This window comes from Bos javanicus, chromosome 3, assembly GCF_032452875.1.
Source record: "Bos javanicus breed banteng chromosome 3, ARS-OSU_banteng_1.0, whole genome shotgun sequence".
Classification (NCBI taxonomy): Eukaryota; Metazoa; Chordata; class Mammalia; order Artiodactyla; family Bovidae; genus Bos; species Bos javanicus.
The window spans coordinates 8,256,443-8,275,141 of NC_083870.1; the positions used below are offsets into that span (position 1 = coordinate 8,256,443).

At 42.9% G+C, this 18,699-nt stretch overlaps 2 protein-coding genes and 1 non-coding gene across 3 annotated transcripts in view; 2 read left to right on the top strand and 1 right to left on the bottom strand.

Moving 5' to 3' along the window:
• Window positions 1–9,433: 9,433 nt before the first annotated feature.
• Window positions 9,434–9,506, top strand: TRNAV-CAC (transfer RNA valine (anticodon CAC)). Its single transcript has one exon. It is a non-coding gene; the product is annotated as a tRNA-Val (tRNA).
• A 7,561-nt stretch (window positions 9,507–17,067) lies between these two features.
• The window catches only part of SDHC (succinate dehydrogenase complex subunit C), a 65,455-nt gene continuing 63,823 nt past the window's right edge, over window positions 17,068–18,699 (bottom strand). Inside the window, exon 6 of the mRNA XM_061400530.1 lies at window positions 17,068–18,487. Coding sequence (XP_061256514.1) covers window positions 18,419–18,487 — 69 coding nt within the window. The 3' untranslated portion in view covers window positions 17,068–18,418. The remainder of the gene's footprint in view (window positions 18,488–18,699) is intronic.
• CFAP126 (cilia and flagella associated protein 126) overlaps window positions 17,717–18,699 on the top strand; it is a 32,454-nt gene continuing 31,471 nt past the window's right edge. Inside the window, exon 1 of the mRNA XM_061400507.1 lies at window positions 17,717–17,803. Coding sequence (XP_061256491.1) covers window positions 17,717–17,803 — 87 coding nt within the window. The remainder of the gene's footprint in view (window positions 17,804–18,699) is intronic.

The following is an 18,699-nucleotide window of genomic DNA, read 5'->3' on the forward strand; positions in this document are numbered from 1 at the left end:
TCCTTAAACCTCCTTATTCTTTGGTTATTTATCCCATACCCACTTTCTCCTCTAGGCCCTTTTCAGATTAGAGCTTCTGGAGTAGTCAGCCAACATGGTGCCATTCTCGGTTCAGTTCAGTTCAGTTCAGTCGCTCAGTCGTGTCCAACTCTTTTCGACCCCATGAATCGCAGCACGCCAGGCCTCCCTGTCCATCACCAACTCCCGGAGTTCACCCAAACTCATGTGCATCGAGTCAGTGATGCCATCCAACCATCTCATCCTCTGTAGTCCCCTTCTCTCCTGCCCCCAATCCCTCCCAGCATCAGAGTCTTTTCCAATGAGTCAACTCTTCGCATGAGGTGGCCAAAGTACTGGAGTTTCAGCTTTAGCATCATTCCTTCCAAAGAACACCCAGGACTGATCTCCTTTAGAATGGACTGGTTGGATCTCCTTGCAGTCCAAGGGACTCTCAAGAGTCTTCTCCAACACCACAGTTCAAAAGCATCAATTCTTCAGTGCTCAGCTTTCTTCACAGTCCAACTCTCACATCTGTATATGACCACTGGAAAACCCATAGCCTCGACTAGACAGACCTTTGTTGGCAAAGTAATAATTCTGCTTTTTAATATGCTATCTAGGTTGGTCACAACTTTCCTTCCAAGGAGTAAGCGTCTTTTAATTTCATGGCTGCAGTCACCATCTGCAGTGATTTTGGAGCCCCCAAAAATAAAGTCTGACACTGTTTCCACTGTTTCCCCATCTATTTCCCATGAAGTGATGGGACCAGATGCCATGATCTTCGTTTTCTGAATGTTGAGCTTTAAGCCAACTTTTTCACTCTCCTCTTTCACTTTCATCAAGAGGCTTTTTTAGTTCCTCTTCACTTTCTGCCATAAGGGTGGTGTCACCTGCATATCTGAGGTTATTGATATTTCTCCCGGCAATCTTGATTCCAGCTTGTGCTTCTTCCAGCCCAGCGTTTCTCATGATGTACTCTGCATATAAGTTAAATAAGCAGGGTGACAATATACAGCCTTGACGTACTCCGTTTCCTAGTTGGAACCAGTCTGTTGTTCCATGTCTAGTCCCCCAGAAACGTGTATCATCCGACCACAAGTAAGTCTCCACTGCTCTTTTGGTAATATTCTCACCTTTCTCTTAACTTCCCAATGTTTTTCTCACATGGTATCCCCAAACTGTCTCTACCCCTTACCTCCTCAGATTATTCCACCCCTGACACCGTTGAGAAGATGAGGTCATTTGACCTCAGCAATCATTTTACACAAAGTATTTTGGGGTTCTACCGACAGGGAGGCCTGGCGTGCTGCAATTCATGGAGTCGCAAAGAGTCGGACACGACTGAGCAGCTGAACTGACTGACTGACTGACCTACCATCCACAGATGTTTCTTGAACCCCTCCAGGCATACTGTCACTGCAGGGTCTGTAGTCTTTAGGTCTCCAGTCTTGCCTGCTTCCTCAGGTTATAAGGTATAGTCCTGGTAAGACTAGATACAGCCTGAGACGATCAGGCTCGTGCACTCTTTTTTGATATTAATTAACTCTTCCATCTTAAGCAAGTAAAATGTGCTTAGCTAAGTCTCTTCATCCTTACACGGTTTAAAACATCTTTAACACATCTTATCTCAGGTGGCCTCGGCCTGCAGTGGCTTGAAGCAAGTTTTGGTTCCCAGCCAGAGATTGAAGTCAGGCCTTGTCAGTGAGAGTACTGAATCCTAGCCACTAGACCGCCAGGGACCTGTGGCCAGTGACAAGGCCCTGGCCCATCGGCTGTATAGAAATGAATTCCCACAACAGACAGAAAGTACTGAAACAAGAGAAGTGTTTATTGGGAGGAAAACAAGTACAGTACGTGTGGATAGACACATGGGCGGGCTCAGGGAGAAAGTCACACCTTTGCGGTAGTTTGAGCCAGTTTTATGGGACGTTTCTTCCAAGTTTCTACTGGCCAGTCATTTTGCTTTGCCTGGTTCTGCATCCGTATTTGGGATATGACAGGGTCCTCCCTTGTGTGCATGCACACCCCTTGGCCAAGATGAATTCCAGTGAAGAGGCCGATGGGTGATAAGCGTCACATCACTTACTCTGGAGTGGCGACCCTCCCTTTTTGACCTCCAAGGAGCCTTTCTGCACATGTATAGTTGGGGAGTTTCTCTGACTTCAAGAATGAGGAATATGTGGTCTTTTATCTCTTATCTGGGCAAGACTCAGCTCCTCTCTCACTCCTGCTATTTTGGAGTATCTGTCTACAGCAGAGAAACTGTTTAGCCTGGGACCCATCTCTCTCCTGCCTCCCTTCCTTCATATCATTGTTATGAACACTCTCTCTCATTAAATGTGAGAGAGCACGAAAGTGCTAAAAAGGGAAAACTTTAGTTCTCCTTCTTCTATGTAGGGAAAGTCCCGTTTTTTCCCCACTGTATGTTTCCTTTCCTATGAGTCTCTTTTATTTCTTACACAGCACATCACTCTGGTCACCAGGTGTGTGGAGATTTTCTCCCCACAGCAAGCAATTCTCTGTCTGACACTATGTAATGTCCAAAGTGAGTTAAACTGTGGACATCCAGCTGGTGTCACAGACTGAGAATTAGTATGGAGAAAAACCTCCACATATTTGGCGACAGGATGAAGTGTTGTGTGAGTAATAAAGGAGACTCACAGGAAAGAAAAACATAGGAAGGGAAAAACTGAGGCTTTTCCAAATTCTAGTTGGTGCCAGTGAAGTGGGACTTGCTAGAATCAGCCTGGCTCATGGAAACATGTGGTTTGGGAAGAGAAAGGATAAGAGGGTAGTGTCCGATGAACCTTTGACCCCTGGATGGCTACCTGGTCACCCATGGTGTTAAACTTCAAGTCTCTACTAATGGAATTTAGAGATGGGAATAAATCTGACTCCTGAAGAGCTGACTCATTTAATAAGAAGGAAATGCATATAATAAAAAGCACACTAAACATATAATCTCCTGGTCATCATTATCTGTAATAGGTAAAATAAAGAAAGTGCTGGGTCAGAACTTGATGTTCATCCAACCTCAGACTTGGGTTGGTCTGAACTTCAGCCACTAACCTCAAAGCTGCCCACAGTGGGAAAAATGATGTCAGGACAACAAAGTACCTCTAAGGCCTCGGTTAGCAAGAAGGTCGTCGATGTGGGGGGAGGGGAAAACCAACAAACTACTGAAACCAGGGAGTATAGTGTGAAGGGGTCGTCTCATAGCAGCATCAGCTTCCTGAAGCGCTTTTATTAAAATGGATGCTGAGAATGGCTAATTTAGGGGCTATGTCTTTCATTTTGAATGCTGCTGAGTGGAAGGGCACATCTACATTGAGACAGGACCCACAGTTCACTATTGAACAATCACAGATGGTGTTATATGACCCAGACACACATAGAGGTGATATAGGATTCCTCATGCACTCTGGTACCAAAACCTATTGGTGAAACCATGACATCTTCAGTTAGATTGCATGCTAAATTGCTTCAGTTGTGTCTGAATCTATGGGACCCTATCTCTGTCCGTGGGATTCTCCAGGCAAGAGCACTGGAGTGGGTTGCCATGCCCTCCTCCAGGGGATCTTCCTGACCAGGGATTGAACAGTGAGCACACCAGTAAGAGTATAAAAGTGGGACTGTCCAAACAAGATTCATGTAAAGCTGTGTCTCCTTTATGTGAATGTTTCCTGGAAATGGATATTATGTCTGGCTGGGGAACACTTCCCTTACCTAGTATTGAAAACTCAAAATCTGTTGATGAACTCCTAGTGGAGGCTACAGTTAGGAGTGTAAATGTTTATGGAATTACAGTACTAGTTGGCAGGAGAATTGGTATGTTTGAACAGGTTTTATGTGAAGTGGTTATGTATCTTCTACCTGATTGTATTATGGGGATGGACACTGGATCTGACTGGGGAATATTTTCCCTTTCTAATATTGTAAAACAGGAACTATGTACATCCACCCTTCAAGCAACGTTAATTAGACATGCTTCTGCTGCTGCTAAGTTGCTTCAGTTGTGTCCAACTCTGTGCGACCCCATAGACGGCAGCCCACTAGGCTCCACCGTCCCTGGGATTCTCTAGGGAAGAACACTGGAGTGGGTTGCCATTTCCTTCTCCAATGCATGAAAGTGAAAAGTGAAAAAAAGTGAAGTCGCTCGGTCATGTCCGACTCTTCACGACCCCAGGGACTGCAGCCTACCAGGCTCCTCCGCCCATGGGAGTCTCCAGGCAAGAGTACTGGAGTGGGTTGCCATTGCCTTCTCCGAAATTAGACATGCTAAGTAGAATCAATAGAATGGGAAAGACTAGAGATCTCTTCAAGAAAATTAGAGATATCAAGGGAACATTTCATGCAAAGATGGGCTCAATAAAGGACAGAAACAGTGTGGACCTAACAGAAGCAGAAGATATTAAGAAGAGGTGGCAAGAATACACAGAAGAACTATACAAAAAAGATCTTCATAACCCAGACAACCACGATCACTCACCTCGAGCCAGACACCCTGGAATGCAAAGTCAAATGGGCCTTAGGAAGCATTACTATGAACAAAGATAGTGGAGGGATGGAATTCCAGTTGAGCTATTTAAAATCCTAAAAGATGATGCTTTGAAAGTGTTGCACTCAATATGCCGGCAAATTTGGAAAACTCAGCAGTGGCCACAGGACTGGAAAAGATCAGTTTTCCTTCCAATCCCAAAGAAGGGCAACACCAAAGAATGTTCAAACTACCACACAATTGTACTCATCTCACATGCTAGCTAAGTAATGCTCAAAATTCTCCAAGCAAGTCTTCAACAGTACATGAACTGAGAACTTTCAGATGTTCAAGATGGATTTAGAAAAGGCAGAAGAACCAGAAATCAAATTGCCAACATCCCTTGGGCCATAGAAAAATCAAGAGAACTCCAGAAAAAACTTCTGCTTCATTGACTATACTAAAGCCTTCGACTACGTGGATCACAACAAACTCTGGAAAATTCTTCGAGAGATGGAAATACTAGACCACCTTACCTGCCTCCTGAGAAATCTGTATGCAGGTCAAGAAGCAACAGTTAGAACTGAACATGGAACAACAGACTGGTTCAAAATTGGGAAAGGAGTATGTTAAAGCTATGTGTTGTCACCCTGCTTATTTAACTTATATCATGCAAAATGCCGAGCTGGATGAAGCACAAGCTGGAATCAAGATTGCCAGGAAAAATATCAACAACCTCAGATATGCAGATGACACCAGCCTTATGGCAGAAAGCAAAGAAGAACTAAAGAGCCTCTTGAAGAAAGTGAAAGAGGAGAGTGAAAAAGTTGGCTTAAAAGTCAACATTCAAAAAACTAAGATCATAGCATCCAGTCCCATGACTTCATGGCAAATAGATGGGAAACAATGGAAACAGTGAGAGACTTTATTTTCTTGGGCTCCAAAATCACTGCCGATGGTGACTGCTGCCATGAAATTAAAAGACACTTTCTCCTTGGGAGAAAAGCTATGACCAACCTAGACAGCATATTAAAAAGCAGAGATTACTTTGCCAACAAAGGCCCATCTAGTCAAAGCTATGGTTTTTCCAGTAGTCATGTATGGATGTGAGAGTTGGACCATAAAGAAAGCTGAGAACTGAAGAATTGATGCTTTCGAACTATGGTGTTGGAGAAGGCTCTTGAGAGCCCCAACCAGTCAATCCTAAAGGAAATCAGTCCTGAATATTCATTGGAAGGACTGATAACCTGAAACTCCAATACTTTGGCCACCTGATGCGAAGAACTGACTCATTGGAAAAGACCCTGATGCTGGGAGAGATTGGGGGCAGGAGGAGAAGGGGACGACAGAGGATGAGATGGCTGGATGGCATCATCGACTCCATGGCCATGAGTTTGAACAAGCTCTGGGAGTTGGTGATAGACAGGGAAGCCTGGCATGCTGCAGTCCATGGGGTCGCAAAGAGTCATTCATGACTGAGCAACTGAATGGAACTGAAATGAGTCAGAGGGTGCTTACAGTCAAAATAAGAGGGACTAAAGGAGTCTCCCTGCTCAATGTATCTCTGTTTTACTGGTGGATCTGGGGGACTGGGGTATGGAAGGATGCTAGTCATTCTTTCTTCCCCATATCACCTCGACTTTTTAGTCTCTTTTACTGATGTAGTGGTCACAGGACCAGGGCTACAGCTAGAGCTGAAAATAGGCATAATCCTATCCAAAAAGTACAACTGTGTTTCTGATCTGATCTGATTTCTGATCTGTCATAATTACTAAGAGCCTATTGGGGCAGGATGTGGCTTCAACCCACTGACAAAATTGGGGCTAACAGTGAAGGCAGCTATATGGCTTGGTGGTTAAGAGAGCCCACTAGTTCTGTACTATGTAAACTTACCTCATCTGAACAGAAGTGGACTGAGGGGGAGGCACAGGCCACACTAGTACTACTGCCTGCAGTACAGACCAGCATAGTCTAATAGCCCTTCCAAAGGCAAAAGAGTTTGGGTATAAACAGAGAGAAGGAGGAATAATAGCAGTTAACAGTAAAGTAATGAATAAATGAATTATGTAATAAGGAAAAATTCCCATATTACATCAACACCTTGAAAGAGGCTCAGAGCAAGACATGATATTGCCTCAGCTCAATTATGTAAGATGCCTGAAAGGGTGAAGCCATATGTTTGCTGAGAACATGCCTGCTTTTGGAACTTGAGAAGATGGAATGAAAGCCTGCAAACCTGAGTGGTCTTGCCCCGGGAGACAGTCTCATACAATATGATGACGGACAGGAATGATTTTTAATGACTACTTTGGATTCCAGTAATGTGAACTTGTACTTTTAAACTTGTGTATCATTTTGATGGAAGGGGTCAGTGGCCAGAGACCAGGGTTGGTGGGCTGTGAGAAAAGAGAAAAGAGAAAATATATATATTGGTCTCTGTCCCTGACTCCTGGCACAGAATTCCTAAAACTCTTTTAATTTCCTAAGTGATAAAAGCATCTTCTGTTCTAAGGAAGTGACACTGAATGGGCTCCTGCTTGACGACTAGATTTGTGGCTGGTCACAAGAAAGACCAAGCCATGATTAAAAACTTGGAATTTTCAGCTCCATCCATCAGAAAGGGAAGCCTCCATAAAATCCCAAAAGCATGGGGTCCAGAAAGCTTCCAGACTGGAAGCTGGAACACCAAGAGGAGGATACACATTAACTCTACAGGGACAGAAGTTTCCGCACTAGAGAGCCTCCCAGATCTTGCTTGATGTATTTCTGTATCTGGTTATCCATCTGTATCCTGTATCATATTCTTTAATACACTGACGCAGTTGATGCAAGTAAGAGTTCTGTGAGCCGCTCTAGCAAATTAATGCAATCTGATGAAGGGATCACTGGAACCCCCAATCTATCATCTACAGTGGGTCAGAAGATACGACACCACAAAACTCCTAGAACAGAACATAGCAAAACATTCTCTGACATGAATCAAGCAATATTTTCTTAGGTCAGAATCCCAAAGCAACAGAAATAAAAGTAAAAATAAACAAATGGGACCTAATCAAACTTGTAAATGTTTGCACAGCAAAGGAAACCATAAACAAGATGAGAAGAACCTGCAGACTGGGAGTAAATACATGCAAATGATGCAATCAATAAGGGCTTAATTTCCAAAATATACAAACAAGTCATACAACTCAATAACAACAACAACAAACAAACAACCCACCCAATCAATAAATGGGCAGAAGACCTAAATAGATATTTCTCCAAAAAAAACATACAGATGGCCAATAGGTACATGAAAAGATGCTCAGTACCACTAATTATTAGAGAAACGCAAATAAAATAGGAGATATCACCCCACACAAGTCAAAATGGCCACCATCAAAAAGTTTATAAATAATAAACGCTAGAGGTGTGGAGAAAAAGCAACCCACCCTCCTACAGTGTTGGTGGGAATGTAAATTGGCGCAGCCACTATGGAAACAGTACGGAGTTTCCTTAAAACACTAATAATAGAGTTACCATATGATTCAGCAATCTCACTCCTAAGCATATACTGGGAAACAATGAAAGCTCTAATTTGAAAGATACATGCACCTCCATGTTCATAGCAGCATAATTGGTAACAGTCAAGACATTTGGGACTTTTGGAAAAAACCCGTGTCCACTGACAGATGATTGACTTAAGATGTGGGGTATATATACTATGGAACATTACTCAGCCATGAGAGGATGAAGTAACATCATTTGCAGCAACATGAATAGACCTAGAGATGATCATAGTAAGCGAAGTAAGTCAAAGACAAATAGCATATGATATCACTTGTGTGTGGAATCTAAAAAAACAGTACAAATGAACTTATTTACAAAACAGAAACGAACTTGCAGATATAGAAAACAAATTAATGGCTACCAAAGAGAAAAGGATATATTTGGAGTGTCAGATTAACATATGCATACTACTGTATATAAAATAAATGACTAGGATTTACCTATAGCATAAGTACTATATGTCATATCTTGTAATGAACCATAATGGAAAAAAATTGGAAAAAATTAATATGTACTTATAAATGTACAATCACATGTAGAACTACTTTGCTATACACCTGAAACTAACACAGTATTGCAAATAGACTAAACTTCAACTTTGAAAAGAAGTGCAGGTAATAACTTGGGCTTGAGACTGGCATCTGAAGGAAGTGGGGGCATTCTTGTAAGGAAGGACTGGGCCTTTAACCTGTGGACCTGACACTATCTCCAAGCAGTCAGTGTCAAAACTGAGTTAAATTGTAGGACACCTAGCTGCTGTCAGACACAGATTTGCTTGGTGTGGGGGGGAAATCCTCCCGCCTGGTAACCACAAGTGAAGTCCTGGTGCGAGTAGTAAAGGGAAGAAAGACATGGAAAGGGGAAAACTGAGTTTTCCCATTACAGTTGCCTTCACAAGTAAGCACTGGGCAAACGTTAAGGTGCATATTTGTTTCACATATGAGCTGGTTTTCCTTATCTTGACCGAATCTGCCACCCAAGTGTCTTCCTACCTATAGTTACTGCACCATTTTTTCTCCAGTCTCGGAGCAGGGGATGTGAGCTAAGGGCCGGCGGGTGACCTGGCCCCAGGGAGGGCCGGCTCCCCGCCATCGTTCCTCCCGGACCACCAGGATCGGGAAAATTGCCCGACAAGCATTTAAGGAAGCCTGGAACTTTGGCCCGCAGACTCCGGCTTTCAACATCAACAACACTGGCTGGAGCTGCACTTGCGCCTGAAGTTCCAGATAAGGCAAGATGGGGCTCCTCTGGGGCTGCGGCCATGACTCAGGGCGCGCTTCAGAGCCTTGCAGGCCACCTCCAGGCGCTCGGGTTAGGCAGGGCTGTGCTCGATACGCCCCATGCTTTCCTCCTAGCCGGGGACACAGTGACAAGCTGATGTCTCTTAAGACAAGTTTCTGAAACAGTGTTTCCGTAGTGTAGTGGTTATCACGTTCGCCTCACACGCGAAAGGTCCCCGGTTCGAAACCGGGCGGAAACAGACGCGTTCTTTTTTTTTTCCCCGGCTGGTTGATCTGGATCAGCGGTTCTTGACTCATTCCTGCCAGAACCCTGAGACTAGTTCAGCAGGCACCTTCGCAGACGTCGACCCTTTGAGTTTTTCGTTATCTTTTCTGACACTGTAAATCTAAAACAATTTTGGCCACTTAAATGAAGTCAGAGATCCGATCCGGATCCCCTGGACCAAGTTCTGACTCGGGGCGATGTCCTCTGCTCAGGCTCCGGACACTTCAGCTGGGACCACAAGGGGCTGTCTCCTGCAGAGAATTTGCAAACCTGTATCAAAACCCAGCTATGTGCCTGACATTATCTCGCTTTAAGCTGACAACGGGTACATTTACCCTGCAGTCCAGAGGAATGAACGGAACATCGTTGCAGAGCCAGTGTCCCAAGTCACTCTGCTCTCTCACCACTACCAGACCCACCCTTCCCATTTCTATTCTCGTTTTAAGCTGTTCCCATGCATTCAGTACTAAAGTTCCCAGTCATGGAGATGCTTCCTCCTTCCCTCCTCTGAGTCTTTTCCCACAGGGAATCCTAAAGCCCTAAGGCCCATGGTTCTGAATCAGGGGAAAACAATATACATTTTCTTTTAATTAAAAGTTATTTTCACACACATTCCTCCCACCCCCATTGGGCAGTTTGCACAGACACTTCTCCAAAGATAGAGGGATAGCAAATAATCATATCTAAATATATTCCACATCATTAATCATTAGGGAAATGCAAATTTAAAATACAATGAAATATCACTACACATCGTTTGCTCCTTGGAAGGAAAGCTATGACAAGCCTAGCTAGACAGCATATAAAAAGGCAGAACATCACTTTTCCAACAAAAGTCTGTATAGTAAAAGTTATAGTTTTTCTAGTAGTCATGTATGGATATGAGAGTTGTACCATAAAGAAGGCTGAGCACGGAAGAACTGATGCCTTCGAATTGTGCTCCTGGAGAAGACTCTTGAGAGTCCCTTGGACAGCAAGGAGGTCAACCCAGTCAATCCTAAAGGAAATCAGTCCTGAATATTCATTGGAAGGACTGTTGCTGAAGCTGAAATTCTAATACTTTGGTTGCCTGATTCGAAGAGCTGACTCATTGGAAAAGATCCCGGTGCTGGGAAAGATCGAAGGCAAGAGGAGAAGAAGCCAGCAGAGGATGAGATGGTTGGATAGCATCACGGACTCAATGGACATAAACCTGAGCAAAGGATGGGAAGGACAAGAGTGCCTGGTATGCTGCAGTCCATGGGGTCACAAAGAGTCAGACATGGCTTAGCAGCTCAACAAAACAACAAATCACTGCACATATAAAACAGTGCATATGATACCAGATGTCCAGAACGTGGAGGGACTAGAACACTCATACACTGCTGAGGGGAACGTAAAATGTCACATCCACCTAGGAAAACAGTTAACAATATCTTGGAAAGTTCACCTACAATGATGTGATTCAGCCATTCTAATCCCAGGTATTTACAAGAGAAAATTAAATGTGTGTGCATTGAATTGTATATGAATATTCATAGTAGCTTTATTTATAACAGCCCAAAGCTGGAAACAATACAAATGTCAGTCAACAGGTGAAGATAAATTATGATTACATCCAGAAAATGGAATGCTACTCAGGAAAAATTATTATTATTACTCTTATGCTGGGTGAAAATTTCAATCAAAAAGTGTTGTATGATTCCATTTATATAAAATTGTAGAAAATGAAAACTATAATGACAGAAAGCAGAGCAGTGATTGCTTGATAAGAGGAAAGAGAATGGCAGGCAATAAGTATTAGAAAGGGAAAATCAGGAAGGGGAAACAATGCCTTTGCCGACCTTAACTGTGGCAGGGCTGTCATTATGACTTTCACTGGCCCTAGACACTTTGATCTTCGTGGAACCTCTCACAAAAAATAATGTTTAAGTACTAAAATATTAATGTTGAAATATTTCAGTTCAATCACTCAGTCGTGTCTGACTCTTTGTGAACCCACAGAGTGCAGCACGCCTGGCTCCCCTGCCCATCACCAATTCCCAGAGCTTCCTCAAACTCATCTCCATCGAGTCGGTGATGCCATCCCAACCATCTCATCCTCTGTCATCCCCTTCTTCTCCTACCTTCCATCTTTCCCAGCATCAGGGTCTTTTCCAATGAGTCAGTTCTTCCCATCAGGTGGCCAAAGTATAACCGCTTCAGCTTCAGCATCAGTCCTTCCAATAATATTCCAGTGATTTCCTTTAGGATTGTCTGATATTTTTAATTTAAATTTTATCTATTAATATAGTTTATTTACACATACCACAGATAATTGACTGTAGTATATGATTATATAATATATAATTTATTGATGTAAGATATTATACAGCTGCTTTGATATAAGTGGGTAAAGAATCTGCCTGTAATGTAGGACACAGAACATGAAGCTTCCATCCTGGGTGGGGAAGATCCCCTGGAGAAGGACATGGCAATGCACTCCAGTATTCTTGCCTGGAGAATCCTGTGCCCACAGAAACCTGGAGGGCTACAGTCCTTGGGGTCGCAAAGAGTCAGACACACCTGAGCGACTGAGCATAGTACATTAATATTAGATAAAAACGTTTGTAAAATCTTATTATGTTCTTTTGAATTTAAATGAATTTTTTAAATTAAAATATTTTGAATTAAAGAGTGGACACATTTTTGCAGGGGTATGCTTACTGTACCTAATGGGCAAGTCAGCCCCCCGTTGTAAAGATGCATTCACAGATCTATACATTTTGGCAACACTTACCAACCTGTACATCTTGAATATGTTCGCTTTGTTGTGTGTCAAGGATGCCCTAATACAGCTGTTAATACTTGTTTTTAAATTTCTCAGAAGAAAAAACACATTTATTGAGATCTGTTCTGGATACTCATACAAATACATATTTTTGTTTCTTATTAAAATTTTTGTATGAAATTAAAGTATGTATTCACAACATTGAATAACTTGGGGGTGGACCTTGGGTACAGTGTTAGTCTCAATTCATTGCCCTTAATTCACATGGATGGGTGCAAGACTATTCTCTTGCTTTATTTATGTCAATTTATCACTTTCTTTGATCCTGTTCCCCACTTCCACCCCCTCTCTAATGTGTTTGTTATGTATTATGAATCTGTATGTACCCTCGTAGGCTGTGGAGTTGTGCCGTGTGTAACTGTTGCCTAATCTTGCCTATGTTTGTCACTTAGCATGTGACTCTGGGGTCTACCCAGGTTGCTGTATGCACTTTTAGTCTTTGTTTCTAGCTGATGTAAATAATTCCACAGTGGGTACCCACTCATTTTACTTTTCTTCCCCCATTATAGATACTGGATTGTGACCCACTCCAGTGGATGACAAACAATGCCATCATAGATTCTTTTTTCCTTTTTATTGTATGTGTGTGAGTGTGTGTGTGTGAGTGTGTGTGTGTGTGTGTGTGTGTGGTTCAGTCGTGTCCCACTCTTCGAAACTCCATAGACTGTAGCCTTCCAGGCTCCTCTATCCGTGGAATTCTGGAGTGGGTTCCCATTCTCTTCTCCATGGGAATCTTTCCAACCCAGGGATCGAAACCCAGTCCCCTACATTGCAGGCAGATTCTTTACCACTGAGCCACCAGGGAAGCCCAAATGCTATGTAAATAGCTGTAAATACAATATAAATTCCATGTAAATAGTTGCTGGCTTGTAGGAAATTCAAGTTTTGCTTTTGGGAATTTTCTGGAATTTTTTTTTCCAACTATTTTTGATTCTTGGTTAGTTCACTCCAAGAATGTGGGATGCATGGGTAAGGAGGGCCAACTGTATTGTTACAAAACTGCTTGTATTAGTGAGGATGCAGAGACTGCTTATTCTTTACAGCATTGGTTACAAAATTAGAATTTTCTTAAATGAGAAGGAATTGGTTAGTGGTTACCTCATACCAACGTGGTAAAGAGTTTAAGTTGTGCCTGTGATTTCCAGAGGCATAAGCAAGAAGTGACCAAGTCAAGTTAGTCTCCCTTGTTTTGCAAAATAAGATAAATTAAGCTGCTCAGGAAATTTTCAAAGCCAGTCTTCATTTGTTCTTTAATTTAACAATTTCCCCCCTTTCAGTTTTATTGAGAAATAGTTGACATACAGCACTGTATAAGTTTAAGGTGTACAGCATAATGATTTGACTTATATACATCATGAAATGATTACCATAATTAGTTTAATGAACATCCATTACCTCATATAGATACAAAATAAGATAACATTAAAATTATGTTTTTTCCCTTGTGATGAGAACTGTTAGAATTTACTATCTTAAGTAACTTTAATATGTAACATACAGTAGTATTAATTATACTTATCACATTGTACATTACATCCCTTATTGTTCAGTCGCTCAGTTGTGTCCGACTCTTTGTGACCCCATGGACTGCAGCATGCCCCACCCTGTCCTTCGCCATCTCCTGGAGCTTACTCAAACTCATGTCCATTGAGTCAGTGATGTCATCTAACTATCATGTCCTCTGTCATATCCTTCTCCTCCTGCCTTCAATCCTTCCCAACATCAGGATCTTTTCTAATGAGTCTGCTCTTCACATCAGGTGGCCAAAGTATTGGAGCTTCAGCTTTAGCATCAGTCCTTCCAATGAATATTCAGGGTTGATTTCCTTTAGGATTGACTGGGTTGATCTCCTTGCAGTCCAAGGGACTCTCAGAGTCTTCTTCAACAGCAAAATTCAAAGACATCAATTCTTCCATGCTCAGCCTTCTTTATGCTCCAACTCTCACATTCATACATGACTACTGGAAAAACCATACTTTTGAATAGACAGCTCTGTTGGCAAAGTGATGTCTCTGCCTTTTAATACACTGTCTAGGTTTGTCATAACTTTTCTTCCAAGGAGCAAGCATCTTTTAATTTCATGGCAGCAGTCACCATCTGCAGTGATTTTGGAGCCCAAGAAAATAAAGTCTCTCACTGTTTCCATTGTTTCCCCATCTATTTGCCATGAAGTGATAGGACCTGATGCCATGATCTTAGTTTTTTGAATGTTGAGTTTTAAGCCAGCTTTTTCATTCTCTTCTTTCTCCTTCATCAAGAAGCTGTTTAGTTCCTCATCGCTTTCTGCCATAAGGCTGGTGTCATCTGTGTATCTGAGGTTATTGATATTTCTCCCAGAAGTCTTGATTCTAGCTTGTGCTTCATCCAGCTCAGCATTTCTTATGATGTACTCTGCATATGAGTTAAATAAGCAGGGTGACAATATACAGCCTTGACATACTCCTTTCCCAATTTGGAACCAGTCTGTTATTCTATGTCCGGTTCTAACTGTTGCTTCTTGACCTGAGTATTGGTTTCTCAGGAGGCAGGACAGGTGGTCTGGTATTCCCATCTCTTTCAGAATTTTCCACAGTTTGCTGTGATCCACACAGTCAAAGGCTTTAGTGTAGTCATTGAAGCAGAAGTAGATGTTTTTCTGGAACTCTCTTGTTCTTTCCATGATTCAAGGGATGTTGGCAATTTGATCTCTGGTTCCTCTGCCTTATCTAAATCCAGCTTTCACATCTGAAAGTTCTCAGTTCATGTACTGTTGAAGACTTGCTTGGAGAATTTTGAGCATTACATTGCTAATATGTGAGATGAGTGCAATTGTGCGGTAGTTTGAACATTCTTTGGCATTGCCCTTCTTTGGGATTGGAAGGAAAACTGATCTTTTCCAGTCCTGTGGCCACTGCTGAGTTTTCCAAATTTGCTGGCATATTGAGTACAGCACTTTCAAAGCATCATCTTTTAGGATTTTAAATAGCTCAGCTGGAATTCCATCCCCTCCAATACCTTTGTTCCTAGTGATGCTTCCTAAGGCCCGCTTGACTTTGCACTCCAGGACGTCTGGCTCTAGGTGAGTGATCACACCATCGTGGTTATCTGAGTCATGTTGATCTTTTTTGTATAGTTCTTCTGTGTACTCTTGCCACCTCTTTTTAATATCTTCTGCTTCAGTTAGGTCTATACTGTTTCTGTCTTTTATCGTGCCCATCTTTGCATGAAATGTTCCCTTGGTATCTCTAATTTTCTTGAAGAGATCTCTAGTCTTTCCCATTCTATTGTTTTCCTCTATTTCTTTGCATTGATCACTGAGGAAGGCTTTCTTATCTCTTCTTGCTATTCTTTGGAACTCTGCATTCAGATAGGTGTATCTTTCCTTTTCTCCTTTGCCTTTTGCTTCTCTTCTTTTCTCTCTATTTGTAAGGCCTCCTCAGACAACCATTTTGCCTTTTTGCATTTCTTTTTCTTGGGGATGGTTTTGATTACCGCTTCCTGTACAATGTCACGAACCTCCATCCATAGTTCTTCAGGCACTCTGTCTATCAGATCTAATCCCTTGAATCTATCTGTCACTTCCACTGTATAATTTTAAGGGATTTGATTTAGGTCATACCTGAATGGCCTAGTGGTTTTCCCTACTTTCTTCAATTTAAGTCTGAATTTTGCAATAAGGAGTTCATGATCTGAGCCATAGTCATTTCCCAGTCTTGTTTTTGCTGACTGTATAGAGTTTCTCAATCTTCAACTGCAAAGAATATAATCAATCTGATTTCAGTATTGACCATCTGGTGATGTCCATGTGTATTAATTATATTTATCATATTGCACATTATGTCCCTAGTACTTATTTAACTTATGACTGGAAGTTTGTGCCCTTTGACCATCTTCATCCAATTCTGCCTCTCCCTAGACTGCAAATCTAGTATTTTGCTTTCTCTTTAAGTTACTTTTTGAAAAATGTTATTTATAGTTTTTTTTTATGCCAGGAGGTATGGCACGTGGGATCTTAGTTTCCCAATCAGGGATGGAACCTGTGGGCCCTGTATTGGAAGGGCGGAGTCTTAACCATTGACCCACCAGGGAAGTCCCTGATATTTTTTTCTATTAGTTTGCTTGTTTTTGAGGTATATTTGATATACAATACTATGTTAGTTCCTGATGCACAACATATTCAGTATTTCTATACACTTCAAAGTGATTACCATCTGTCACTATACTAAGATACTACGTTGTCATTTACTATATTCTGCACACTGAGCAAGCACAAGCACCATACTGTATATTTACACTCCTAATTCATTTACTTTGTAATTGGAAGTTTGTACCACTTAACCTCCCTCACCTATTCCTCTCCTCTAGGCCATCACCCCTTTGGTCTCAGTTATCAACTTTCTTAGGGTATGAATTTATTTTTATTACTTTTATACATTACCATCACCGACTCGATGCACATGAGTTTGGGTGAACTCCGAGAGTTGGTGATGGACAGGGAGGCCTGGCGTGCTGCGATTCATGGGGTCACAAAGAGTCGGACACGACTGAGCGACTGAACTGACCTGATACATTACCTAGTCAATAATTATCAAATGTTTTTAAAATTTAAAAATCCCATTAAGACTAAATAGAAAGAAGTGTATGCGACCTAACTTTAAGTGAAAATGTCAGTGGCTATTTTGTGGAATGGGTAGCCGAATTCAAGCATGCTAAAAAGAAAAAGACACACAATATCATGAGAAGAGAGTAGTCTAGTTATGTAAAGGCGAAGTTATAAACTTCTTCACACAGACAAAGAAGATATGGACACATTAACAAAATTACAAAAACGAGAATTTCTCCAAAAATTAATTGGTAGCGTGATTTCGCCTTCGTACTCCTGGGGGCGTCCAAGCTCCACCTAACCCCTCCTTCCTCGTTTTTACCCGAAGGCTCCGAGGACCAGCAGCTGGGCAGCGCGCGAGCCAACCAAGACGCCCCGGGATGCCGGGACAGACCCGAAACCTGGGCCCCTGGGCCAGGCGCGCCGAGGAGGAGGAGGGCCGACTCCGAGGCAGGGACCGTGCACAAAAGCCACTTTCGTCGCTTTAACTGTTCAACCCTAGAACCCTAACCCAGGACCAGAAGCCTGAGACTTGGGCACAAAGCGGCCTAGGTTTCCCGGAAGCCTGAGAGGTCCGGTAGCCGCAGCCCGCGCGGGGCCCCGCCCGCACTCCCGCCGGCTCGACTCAGCCCGCGGAGGGCCCCGCCCCGCTCCTGCCCAGGCCTGCCGCGGTCGGGCCTTCCGGCGAGTCAGGCCTGAGTCAGGACTGGAAGGCTGGGAAGGAGCGACGGTTTCCCGGCATCGGGATCAGCATGACACGATACCAGCCACGCCACACATCGGTGGGAGGGACATGGAGTACAGCGCAGGCAGCCTCCTGCTGGTGTCCCCAGCTAGGCCCCAGGAGCTGGAAATGACTCGGCCTTGTCCTTGCTCCCAGGCGAGTGGTAAGCCCATGGGTCGAACGCTTCTCACTCGTGTGCGTGTTCCAGCCGGGTGCAGTTTACTCAGCTCCTCCAGCTCTACCTTAATCCCAGTGTTAACTGCAGGTTGACATTTGCCATGGGCACTTGCCATCTACCTCTAGAAGGACTAAATCCTGTGCTGTTGCAGCTGCTGACCATCAACACCCTCTGATGTTGAGGGCAGGAATGAGGCCCTCTGTGCTGGGGTGGGGTGGGGTGGTGGGTGGAGAAAGGAAACTGGCAGGACAGTTCTTTAAATAGATATTTGCAGGAGCCGCCTTTACGAACCCAATTCTTTTTTGTAATTTATTTATTTACTTTTGGCTGTGCTAGGTCTTTGTTGCTGCACATGGGGTTTCTCTAGCTGTGGAGGGCAAGGGCTACTGCTACTCTTCACTGAGGAGCACCGGCTTCAGTAGCTGCGGCGTGTGGGTTCAGTAGTTGTGGTGGCTTAGTCGCTCTTTGGCATGAAATCCTCCCGGACAAGGGATTGAGCCCAGGTTCCCTTCATTGGCAGGCGGATTCTTATCCAATGTACCACCAGGAAAGTCTCATGAACCCAGTTCTTGAATCTCCTCATATCTAGAAAATCACTGAAATCCTTCAGGGTGATGACTGTTTTCATGATTAGCAGAAAGCTTCATGAGACTAGCAGAAACCTGGAAAAAAATATGCAATCAATTGCATATATTCCCCTTTCACCAAAATCACGTATATACTGACATTCCTCCTTGCTTCCTCGGAGCAGTTTCTCAGAGGCATCTGCGGTGTTGTTTACAGGCTGCAGTCATTTTGCTATCCCAGTAACTTACAAGGTCGTGTAACCATTTTAACGATCTTATGAGATAATCATATGGGTAGTTTTCCAGGT